Source organism: Rutilus rutilus, assembly GCF_951802725.1.
Source record: "Rutilus rutilus genome assembly, chromosome: 7".
Taxonomy (NCBI): domain Eukaryota; kingdom Metazoa; phylum Chordata; class Actinopteri; order Cypriniformes; family Leuciscidae; genus Rutilus; species Rutilus rutilus.
Genome location: NC_140221.1, coordinates 8,615,373 through 8,628,100, shown reverse-complemented (window position 1 = coordinate 8,628,100; position 12,728 = coordinate 8,615,373). Strand labels below are relative to the sequence as shown.

At 37.5% G+C, this 12,728-nt stretch overlaps 1 protein-coding gene across 3 annotated transcripts in view; it reads right to left on the bottom strand.

The window, feature by feature from the left end:
* Positions 1–12,728, bottom strand: part of arhgef12b (Rho guanine nucleotide exchange factor (GEF) 12b) — an 83,083-nt gene that overhangs the window by 44,177 nt on the left and 26,178 nt on the right. For 2 of the 3 annotated variants that reach the window (XM_084414020.1, XM_084414018.1), the window contains exons 2-3: positions 4,182–4,202; positions 1,121–1,215 (exon numbers count right to left, since the gene is read on the bottom strand). In XM_084414020.1, the coding sequence (XP_084270146.1) occupies positions 1,121–1,215; positions 4,182–4,202 (116 nt within the window). The remainder of the gene's footprint in view (positions 1–1,120; positions 1,216–4,181; positions 4,203–12,728) is intronic. The other variant, XM_084414019.1, reaches the window with a different exon arrangement.

The window sequence follows — 12,728 nt, the reverse complement described above, 5'->3', positions numbered from 1 at the left end:
ATGCCAATATTATTGCAGAACATATTTCACTTTTCTTTTTGCAAATATGTGTTAATTTGCATTTCTGTTGTACTCTTCGTTTGCTTTGGTTTGTTTTACACTGCAGCTCGATCAAACGGGTGTTCGTGTAGGCTGTTAATTGTAAGACTTGCTTTGTGAAGTCTTCATGTTATTTATGAGAGGCAGTATTGCCATTTCTTTTACACAACGGTCTACAGTTTCACACAATTTCATACACTTTCACGTGTTTCTTCCATCTGCCGACGGTGTCGCCATTTCTCATTTCACCCGTTTTTGTGCGTACGCCTGGGTCAGAGTTTGCGTGCACATTTTCCTGTCAAGTTTGCTTTTTATAAATACCAATTATTGCGTAGAGAGCGGCGTACGCCTTCTTTTGTGCGTACGCAACGTTTATAAATGAGGCCCCTGGATATGCTGATTTGGTGCTCAATAAACATTTCTTATTACTATAAATGTTAAAAACAGTTGCTGTTTAATTCAGAATAGAAACAGCATTTATATTAAAAAAAGTACAGACCCCAAACTTTTAAACGGTAGTGCATGTTGCAGATAAGCCAATAATATAATGTTTAATGACAGGTTTTATTGTTTATGGGTAAACTACCCCTTTAAGTGTTGCACTGAGTCACATTACTCAGCGGTGGCCAAAAGTCAAAGTCAGTGTTAAACCTTTAAACAAGGTGCTACTCCAGCATTTAAATGATGATTGAGGTCCCTGTGGTCCCTCTGATGTCACAGCTTGACATGTTCCTGCTGTAATTATCTTTATACAGACTGAGGCAGTCCAGCAGCACAAGTTGGGTCTGCATTCAATCTCTCAAACAATAAATCTACAGACATGCAAGTTCACTGCTCTTTAGAGCAATGTGCAGTATATCTGCACAATATCCAAGCTGTCACAACCCAGATATATGCATTTCATTACAAATAACCTGATTAACTTCGTCAGTTACTGTTAGCTTTCAAACTAAATAACTTAAACACTGAAACCTCTTGTTTTGCACCACAAAATATTCTTGAAATGAAGAAAACGAGAAAGCGAGACAGTTATGCATTATTTACATGTCTTTCAAGAGGAGACAAACAGGCGGGTTCTTACCTGTGGGGTCAAACTCATGCGAGGGGGGGACTGACGCCTTGTCGCTTTTGGGCTTTTTGTCTGGGGGATGGTCCTTGCTGAGAATACTTCCTGTCCTGTGCGCACACACACACACAAAAACGGGAAAAAGGGTCACCATCACCGCCACATCATGCTATTCTTATCCAGCAGCACACAAAAACTAGACAGGAAATTTGGATCCACTTACAAAAGGTCACACTCATGCCCCATGTCCAAAAACAGGCCCAGAGAGAGCAGACAAAACATTTCTGACCAACACAATGCAAACTACTGTTCACTGTGAATTCACCAATTACAAAAGAGCCATCATGTTGATGGGTCAGGATGGTTGCGTAGTCATCCATTAAGTGAATTCTGAGTTGAGCTTTAATATGGTACTTTAAAGGGGATACATTTATAGATGGCACTTCCCAGAGTGGGTTTTAGCATATTGTCCGGGTAAATTGAGAAAATAAATTTGTACTTTGCATTTATTTTAATTAAAATAATTTTTTTGTCTCTATGACTGCAATTATTTAGCTGTTTTGCACACTTGTAACAAACAGCAAAGCTCATCGTATTCCATTTAAGTCTCCATCTTCCCACCGGTCACAAAAAAAGAAAGACACATTGCGATTTTTTTTCCTCTTAATTTTGGTTTGATGTTACTTTAATTTACGAAGCCCCTAAAGCAGGGGTGCCAAATCCTGTTCCTAGACATCTACCTACCAGCAGAGTTCAGATCCAACCCTGATCCAACACACCTGTCTGTAATTATCACGTGCTCCTGAAGATCGTAATTAGTTGGTTTAGTTGTGTTTGATCAGGGCTTGAGCTGAACTTTGCAGGAAGGTAAATCTTCAAAAAAAATGACGTAAATCTCGCACATGTTTTGCGCTCCACGAGAAACTTTGCATTCACTCACAAAATGTTTGCGTTCCCCCCAGAAACTTTTTGAGTTCTTTGCGAGTGACCGCAAAGTTTCTTGTGGGAATGCAAACGTTTTGCGAGAAACCGCAAAACCATTTAAAAATATATTTTTTCCTCCCCCACAAAGTCCCTCGAGGGGCTCCATATTAATTAAAACGTTAGGGGTCAGTAAGATTTTTTTTTTTAAAGAAATGAATACTTTTATTCAACAAGAACACATTCATATAAAGTGTATGATGTTACAGAAGACTTGAATTTCAAATAAATGCTGCTCTTTTGAACTTTCTATACATCAAAGAATGCTTAAAAAAAAAAAACATTTAAAAATATGTAAGAATAGAAAAGTTATTTTAAATTGTAATTCATAATATTACTGTTTTACTGTATTGTTGAAAAAAGAAAAAAAAGAAGAAGAATGCAGCCCTGGTGAGTATAAGAGACTTCTTTTAAAAACCGTACCATCCCCAACCTTCAGAAGGGGAAAAAAGTTCTTAGATACAAATTATGATAAATTTTCCTCAAAAAAAAAAAAACAATTGGTTGAAGACGATCAGGGGCCAGTTGCATAAACTTAGCCACTATAGTGATTTAAAATAAAAAATAAAGGTTCTTTATTAGCGTTGGTGGTTCCATGAAAAAGGTTCTTTATAGTGGAAGAAGGTTCTTCAGATCATTCAAATGTTCTTTACATTAAAATGGTTCTTTTACGAACTGGTGACTGAAAGATTGTTTGGGGAACCAAAAAAAAAAAAAAAAAAAAAAGTAGTGTTTTTGCGCAGCGCGTCTGTGTTGTACGTCACACGCATCACACACATGACCAGCGTCGGCCAATAGTGAGCCTACGTGGTGACGTGTAACACAGACGCGCTGCGCAAAAACACTACGTGAACTAACTCGAGGCCCAGAGAGAAGGAAATGAATAGTGGAATAAAGTCGTTATTTTTGTTGTTTTTTGCGCACAAAAAGCATTCTCGTCACTTGATAAACTTAAGATTGAGCCACTGTAGTCACTTGGACTATATTAACGATCTCTTTAATAACTTTTCTGGGCCAGCCAGTTTCGGTCACCTAGAAGTCTATGGAGGAGTGAGCCAGCTCTCAGATTTCATCAAAAATATCTTAATTTGTGTTCCGAAGATGAACGAAGGTCTTACGGGGTTGGAACAACATGAGGGTGAGTAATTACTGACTGAATTTTCATTTTTGGGTGAACTAACCCTTTAAGACTTCCTTAAAGGGATAGTTCACCCAAAAATGAAAAGTCTGTCATCATTTACTCACTGACGTAAGCCATTGACTTCCACAGTATTTTTTCTTTCCTACTCGAAATGGAAGTCAATGGATGCTGTCAACTGTCTGGTTACCAACATTCTTTAAAATATCTTCTTTTGTGTTCAACAGAAGAAACTCATACAGGTTTGGAACAACATGAGGGTGAGTAAGTAATGACAAAATTTTCATTTTTGCGTGAACTATCCCTTTAAGAATTAGTTTGGCCAACTAGCAGTTAACTAAGAGGTAATCAGTCGTACTTTTCTAATTCAAATTGGACCGATCTACCTTTTTATGTAACTGACTTTAAAAAGTTAGGATCAGCCGTAAAGAAAACAATTTAGAATACTAATTTTTAAGACTAGTCTAAGCAGTTTATGCAACCAGCCACAAATAATGATTCTTATGATTCTTGATTTTAAATATGTTGTAATTCCTAGAAGTTGGTGAGTTTTGCCATTATTTAATTTGCATTTGATGAGTGTACGCTTTGGGTCCTGCTCACAAGCAAATAAGCAAGCTAAAATGAACAGCTGGGTTTGTATTAACTAACATTAGCAAAGATGAATAAATACTGTAACAAATGTATTGTTCATTGTTAGTTCATGTTGCATTAACTAACGTTAACAAATGAGACCGCCTGTAAGTGTTACCGCCTGAGTTAATGCTGTGAATCTGAGAGTTTTATTTCCATTCTGTGTCACTGTGTTCATATCAGCGGCAGCATCAGTGTTGTGTCTACCCTCAACCTGCCCATATCGCTGTCTGCAGAAAACCGCCATTAGCTGTCTGTCTTCTCTCTGGGACTATGAGGGCGTTTCACTAGGAAAGAGCAACAGGAAGGAGGAACGGCACTCACCTGCTCGCTTTTTTGGGAAACCTGGAAGACAAAGAACGTATATTTAGAAAAAAAAAAGGCTAATAGAAGTTTAACAATAGCAATTTGTTTTTCAAAAGTGGTACAACTACCATTCCAAAGGTCGGTGAGACTTATTTAATGTCAATAAGATCGGTTAGACTTTTTAATGAAAGAAAAGTCTCCAAGGCTGCATTTATTTAATCAAAAATACAGTAAAACCAGTAGCATTGTTAAATATGATTACAGTTTAAAATAACGGTTTTCCATTTTAATATATATTTTAAATTTTTATTTTTTTTCTGTGATGGTAAAGCTGAATTTTCAGTATCATTACTCCAGTCTTCAGTGACATTATCCTTCAGAAATCATTATATTATGCTGATTTAGCTAAACATTTCTTATTATTATCAATGTTGAAAACAGTTGTGCTGTAAAAAAATAAATCAGGATTTTTTAGATGAATAGAAAATAGAAATTTGAAATAGAAATCTTTTGTAACAATGTAAATGTATTCGTCACTTTTGATCAATTGAATGCATCATTGCTGAACACAAGAAAAAGAAAAATCTTACTGACCCCAAACTTTTAAAAGGTAGTACAATGTACAATGTGTGATATAAACATGAACATTATTTTAGGATAACATTAAACATAAAATTACTAATTTCTAACTAGCCCATGTTGAAAGAGCCCACCACCCAAATCTCTACAATATTTATACACGTTAATATAAAAGTTGATTTTAAATAATTCATTTAGTAAATAATTAGTTAAAGAATAAGCTAAATTATATTATGCAATCACCTAGACGGCACATACCTCCCTTCTTTGACGCACCCTCTCACGATGCCACAATTTATGTATATCTAGGTCATTTTATTAATATATTATAAATGATCAAGTAAAAGTAAGAGGTGAGCAAAATAACCATGCTATCTACATCATGGTATGTGACAGTTAAATTATGGAGAGTGTATATAACAAATAGCTCTTCCTGCAGGAAATTCAACCCAGAGATATTTTATATAGGCCTACTACATAACCAATTACTATTTACTGATATTCTAGTGAGTTATAATCTAGTAGCACAGGTAAACAGTATAGTGGAATCTCTACTGGTCGACATACTGCCTCAGCAAACACCACTAATGACCGTTTCCAGACATATCCAAACAAGCCCACAGAGGCTATGCATTATTATTTTTATGTCTTGTTTGCTTGGGATCATTACATCATTATTTTTGCAGTTCTGTCTCAATTTTCTCTCCTTTATGTCACCATTATGTTGTAACTGCCTATATACTGTGTGCACTGCTATTGGTGGTGTTGCATAATGAATTTATGTTTGACTTTCCATCACCCTAAACTTTCCCCTGCCGGTTGTGCAGCCCAAAATCTGTTTGATGTGTCTTGCAAATGGATTCATGTACTATACAAGGATAAGATTCAGCTGTAAGTATTCCCTTCGGTGCCCGACCTTGTAAAGGTAAAAATGTGTAAATGGTCTTAAGTAAATGCCCCCTAAAGTATCCAAACAAATAGAAAGTCTCATTCAAGAACAAAAGTATGTAGTTTTGTACTACACTTCAAGCAGTCTGAACATGTTAAGCTGGTGTGACCTGGTTTTTCCAGCAGGGATTTCTGCCCTTGACCACAGAGCGGAAAAGACATTGGTTGTGTACAGTAAGGCTTTCATCTAACACAAGTTTGCATGTTTCCACAGACATCAGATCCTCCATTCTCATGAGTCACATGTATTTTTGAATTTGTGCGTCATCCTTTAACATGGCAGAGTACTGAGATAGATCACAGAGATAAACTCTGCAGCCGAACACGCAAGAGCCGCCGTATCTCATCAGCGAGCGGACCTCACTTTGGGAAGGAGCCTCTTTACAGAAATAGCTCAGACATCTTGTCCTCCCTCCCTCTCAGCTCCTTCCGCGGGTGTTTTTTGTTTTTGCTGCTGTTCCTTCCCCTCCACAATGGAGCTCCGCACGGGAACAATAGCCTTCACGTCAGAGCCGGCCCACTACACAGCAGCCCTGTGGGCCTGATTCCCGGAAACAGAAAGGGCTTCTGGCAGGGTCCCCTGTTTCCTGAATGTGTGAATGAGGGAGGGAGGGAGGGGGAAGGGGGCGTTTGGGGTGGCTAAGAGTGAAGGCAGGGGGCAGGACTGGGCCAAAATAAAAATTCTCAGGGCTTTGCTCCCTCACGCTTCCTACTTCTCTCTCTTTTCCAAGGCACAGCGCTCTCCTTCTCTGGAAAACTGTCTTTAAGCTTTCAGTGGTCAAAAAACAAAATCGCAGCTTAAAAATTCTCAAGCGCTGCCGATCCAGGCCACAACAATCAAAGCGGAGATAAACTGAGAACATCAATCCTCAAGGAAATCAAGGAGAGTTTTTTTCCCCTTAATGCTAAGTGAAATTGAAAAAAAAATATATATATATGGACTCGAGAGAAAAGAGTTCGAAAATCTGATTCACTCTGGCCTCTTTTTTCGAAAAAAAGAGGGGAAAAAACTGTAATTATCTTGTGAGCTTTTGTGGAAACAGGAAAAGCCTCATAATCCAGTTCACAAGAGATTAGAGAGAGGAAAAGAGAATTAATGTCATGGTACTTTGGTTACTTTTCTTACTGAACTGTCTGAGTGAATCAAACCAACTGTTTTGTTAACCTGATTCACCGTTTCATTATAAAAAGAACCGATCCGAAAAGTGATTCATATGTGTTTGGGCATTGCTGGTTCTGAATCTAAACAGTTATAAGAAAAATAAGACTTGATTGATGAAAAATGGTTGACTTGGTAATCTCTTTCAGTATTATTTTTTTATTTGCACTCCAGCACAAAATACTATTAAAAATGATGTTTGTTGGTATCGACAAACAACAGACTCAACAGCAGGGCTGAGTCCACTGAAGAGATTTCTACAGAGCAATGAATGTCGCAGGTCTGTGCACAGTCTGTGTGCAGAAGCTGACATCACAGAGACAAATGTCATAATAGACACCAATTGTCATTGACATAATAATTCAATGACAATTATCAGTGAATAACAACTTAAATTTGGTCTTTTCCTCTGTAAAGATGAATGTGTATTTAAAATGGGTCATTTATGTAGTAGAAATGTGAAATTATTTTAGAATTTGGAGCCTTCTAGACTGAGAAAAGCCAGAAAATGTATTTGTGGCTCATGTGGATGAAAGACAACAACTCCCAGAATGCACTTGCCACTCCCAAGCCACGCCTACTGGTAAGAGCGCAATTAAACAACAAGGCTAGGCTACTAGTGAGTCTCTGTGACAAGTCTGCTCGGGATTTCAAGATCGCCAAAAATGTCCGGGATTCGGCTTTTGCGTTCTACTTCGCCATTCATTATGTTTACTGTGGCGAGCAGGACGAGACTGAGGGCCGCGGGAGAACAACGCAAGGCCGGTGGCGTGATTACTGATGAGCGACACCTGTGAGACGCCAGGCCGGTCTCGTAGGCTATCACTCACCGAGGAGCGGGAATTTTCTTAGCAATGTTAAAACGCACATAAACCCATCACTTGTTTAGCGTTCATGTAAACATTACATTCAGATTCACCAATCGGAATTAATTCAGTTAGATTGAAACAAAAGGTGTGCATGTAAACAATGAATGGCGACTGCAGAAAGCAAAAGCAGAATCCCGGTCATTTTGGACGATCTCGACGGACAAAAGAGGATGGTAACCCCTACTACTCAGCTTTCTCCACAGAATAAGAACCTGTTAGCTTAGCTTCCAAATAAAAGATGGCTGATTGACACTATTTGTACATTCTGTGAGAGAGATCCCACCCTCTATGGGCGGGTTGAAAACATGCAGAACAGCTCCTACTACTGGCTGTAGTTTCTAGCCTCTGGCCAAAAAATCCTCTGATGACGCAAAATGACGATTTTTGCGTCATCTGAGGATTTTTTACAGACAAAAAAAAAAAAAACCTTAAATCTCTCGTCTCGGGGGGATATGAGGGAGGGAAGCACGGTAATTTGAAAATACTACAGGTTTTCTACTGATACAAAGTTTAATGCTAAATCCTGATGTATCCCTTTAAAGACACGATGTAACGGAAGTAACGACAAATTATTTCTTATGTATGTTAACATACAATTCACCAGTTGTTGATTGGATGGAGGCAGATCTAAATGAGAGTTTGAAGACCATTGTAAGAAAGGTTTGTGATAAGAATTGGAGAAGTCCAGCATACGTTGCCAGGGAGAAGTCTGTCATTTCACCGGAAAAATAAAAGAGGAAACATTACTATCAGTTCATGCATTCGAACCCATGAACTTGGTGTGGATAGTGCCATTGATTGAACAACTGGAATGCTGAACACATGAAAGGATGAATTGTTCGCAATAAAATCATAAATATGCATTTAGGAAATAGGGTCAGTTTCCATTTCGTGCCAACTTTAAGTTCTGGAAAATGCAGCCCAACTATTTTAATGGTGCTTTTTTCTGTTTTTGGAAGGCAGTCAACTTTCAGTGCATGGAAAAGAGCAGCTTGGACATTCTGGAAAGTTGTTTGAAACAACACAAGTGTCAATAAACGACGACAAAGTACATTTTTGTGTTAACTACACCTGTAACACTGTTCAGTCAGTGCAAGTTACCCCTGTCATAAAACCATTTCAGATTAACTAAAACTACAGAACTACATGGATTTTATCAAAACATCAATCAATTAAACTATTACTAATGTCATTTCAGTCAAACAAGAGACGGTTCCCAGGCCACGTCTCTCAAAGACAACATTAGCATGCTGATTTACAAGCAGCAGTGTTAATGACTCTGTAACAGCAGCAGATCTGTAATATGATGCCATTGTAACAGAGGGAATAATGATTATGCTAAGCTGCTCAGAGAACATTTAGCACCTAATTTTCCTGCATTCGATGGCCAACAGCAGCCTGGATTAAAGAGCCATTTGTGGGGTTTTGGAGTATTTGAAATGATTTGAGCGTCTTTGCCTCACTGAGCTGTTAAGCTTATTAGTGCGAGACTGGACTTTAACCAAACACGATGTATACATTTGTCCATTTGTTTATAGTCTTCGTTGTTTCCATCCATTTTGCGTGTGACACTTATCTTGAATCCTATTGGCTGGCAAGTCTTAAAATATGTATGATCACAGCAGAACATGCCTCAAGCCTGATAGTAACAGCGGCCACACCTTCTGTCCTATTGCCCCCTTTCACTCTCTCTTCAAGTGCTTGAAGGATGGGGTCTCATCTCCAGCGCAACCTCTCCTTCTGCCCCAATAAACCCGATGAGAGCGACAGAACGAGTGTGCTCGGGGACGCACATTTCTTCACGCTAGACTGTCTCTTCACGTTTTATTATGATTAGGATGGGCTGGTGGGGGCAGGAGAGAGGGTGAGAGGAACATACATTCGTTGAAACTAGAGGGAATCCTGTTCTCTCACTTCCCCAGAAGATCCAAACACAGTACAGTACAGTACAGTACAAACGTGAACCTACATTAAACACACAGGGGGAAAAACAATCCCAGCAACACAAACAGAGCTGCCATGATCAGGAAATTTGGTGCTGATGATGAATTGTCGGACTTTTACTATTAACAATAAATAATTTTATGAGCATAATTGAATCGATCATCATTTTGAAGAACACTTCAGTTGATGATTAGTTGTAGCACGCCTCCCATCCAATAATCGCAAGCTTTATGCTTTGTTAATTTTGTTAATTTAAAAATCATAAAAAAAAATAAAAAAAAAATCTCATGCAGAAGGTTTTTTTTTTTTCAGAAGTCTTTATATAATAATAATAATAATAGAATAGAAATAATAATAATAATATTATTATTAATAATAATATTAATAATATTATAACAATATAAATATATGAAAAATTTTTAAATTAAGATGTTTTGGGACAAACAATGTGTTTTTGTACGCTCAATTATTGGCTACAGACATCATTAATCAATCAAATTGAAAAGTTTATTTATTGCTTATTAATTTGCAAGATTCTCTATATCAGGGGGTTTTCAAACTTTTTAAATGCCAAGGCACCCTAAAAAAAATCCCCTTTTTGAGGCCCCTTTATTAGGCTTTATAATATAATATAATATAATATAATATAATATAATATAATATAATATAATATAATATAATATAATATAATATAATATAATATAATATAAAAAAACGAAGCATTTAGCTAAATATGTTCAAGAAACATAAATATGCAAATTCTTTTTTTTTTTCTTTTTTTTTTACATCCCTAAAACCCACACACAAACCTATTTAAACTGACATTTTTAACTGAGGTATTTTGAGTTTGCACGCTACACCTGTGCTGGGTGTGTAATTGTAAGAGAGTTTTGTTACCGTGCTGTGCACATCATCTGTTATTTCCACCACTTAAACAAGCCACTTCATTAAATCATGTTGATGTTTTATTTCACGACTATGCATTTGCGTTGCCTCTCACATTGATCTATTTCGTCCACAATCATTATAATAATCCTGATTTGCCTCACATCATTCTCTTTAGGAAACCTGTAAACCGTCGTCACCGGTTCTAACACTATAGCGACACTAACTCTACAGCGCTTGACCAGAACACTGCAATTATTTCTCATTTACAATGACTTTCCCCACACGTGTCTGTCCTCTGCGCGCCATTTTATTTTTTCTGTGCGGCGCGACATCAGAAGTGCTCAGGCGCACATGTGCGCAGCATAGAGGGAACATTGGTTACAAGCTCCAATATGACTGGCTGACTTCTCCACAATTGAAAATTTAGGATCTGGAAGCAAAAAACAACTGTGATTGTTGTTTAATATGTCCGCTTCCTGTCTTTAGAGGGTGGAGCTTGACCAAAATGCTGCAGAGTGGATGAGACTTTATGAAAATAATTAAAAGTCTATGCAGAACTATTAAATCATTAAATTAAAGCGATTCCAAAATAGTTTATTTAGCTAAAACACGAAAAACTCGCGTTCTCTTTTGATTCTGCTCTGAAGAAGCTCAGATGATTATAGAATTTCATAAACGTACAATGGGCAAGAGAACATCTAATAGGCATGATACTGACTGTTTGTGAATGCAGATATGCGTTCACGACAGATGTTTGAGAACTGAACTGTGATTAAAGGGAGACTCCAGTGCTTTTTCTGTCTAGTTCCTTTGTTGCCATTGTCAACAACACATGCAAATGCAGCGGTCTGTGACTAAAACACGTCCAAAGAAACAGACTTTAAACAATAGCAAAGATATTTTAAATAAACACAATGGACAGCCCATAGAGGGTGAAGCTGAGATTATACATTTCAAGAAACCTTAAAGGAATCTCTAACTGCAGAAAACTAATGTTCATCCATTATGACAGTGTGAAGGCAGACACGAGTGTGAAGCTGAATATGGAGCAGCACTTCAACATTCTCAAGGTTTAAACAAGCAGAATGAGAATAAATCAAACACTACGAACTTAATCACAGAGCATAATTACTCAATTAAAGTTTCAAAAAGTCTAGTTCTTAGCAAAAGTCTGAACAATCAAAGTTCCCAAAATAACTTTATAATATTTCATTTTAATTTAAAATATTTGAAATATAACAATAAATACATTCAGAAACAGGATTGCCAGGCTCACTAGCCGCTATTGTAGTCAAGCACTTCAGGTCTACACGAATCACATAGGTGAACAAATGTGCTTTTCAGAGCAGTGAATTTTGACAAAATGAGCCGTTTACACCTCTGTTAAATAACCCATGTCCAATTCAGGAAAATTCATAGTTTCATTGATTCATTGTCCAATTCTGCTTATTGCTTTCTGTGTGCGCATTTTAATGTGACCATTCAAGCGTGAAAAGACGCAAAATAACTCAATTTGGCACTTGTGCAGCGTTTTCTGTGCTGCGCACACATCCAAAGCATGTGAACAAAAATAAGCCGCTCATATACTGAATGGAGTTCTCTTTCGCGTCTTATTGTGTTTGAATGGACAATTACACACAAAATGATGTCAAAATATCCTCGTAAGAGTCAGTTTTGTCTTAAGTGAACGTAAACAAGTGAGAAAGAAAACGCGTACAGTATATTGGATCTGTGCATTCGGTCTTAAAGGGATACTCCACTTTTTTTGGAAATAGGCTCATTTTACAACTCCCCCAGAGTTAAACAGTTGAGTTTTACCGTTTTCGGATCCATTCAGCCGATCTCCGGGTCTGGCAGTACCACTTTTAGCATAGCTTAGCATAGATCATTGAATCGGACAAGACCATTAGCATCTCTCGCAAAAAAAATGACCAAAGAGTTTCGATATTTTTCCTATTTAAAACTTGACTCTTCTGTAGTTACATCGTGTACTAAGACCGACGGAAAATGTAAAGTTGCGATTTTCTAGGCTGATATGGCTAGGAACTACTCTCATTCCTGCGTAATAATCAAGAAACTTTGCTGCAGTACCATGAGTCCAGCAGGCGTAATGATATGACGCAGCGCCTGAAAATAGGTCTAATAGGTTAGACAAACTTCGTCCCGGTCACGTTGGAA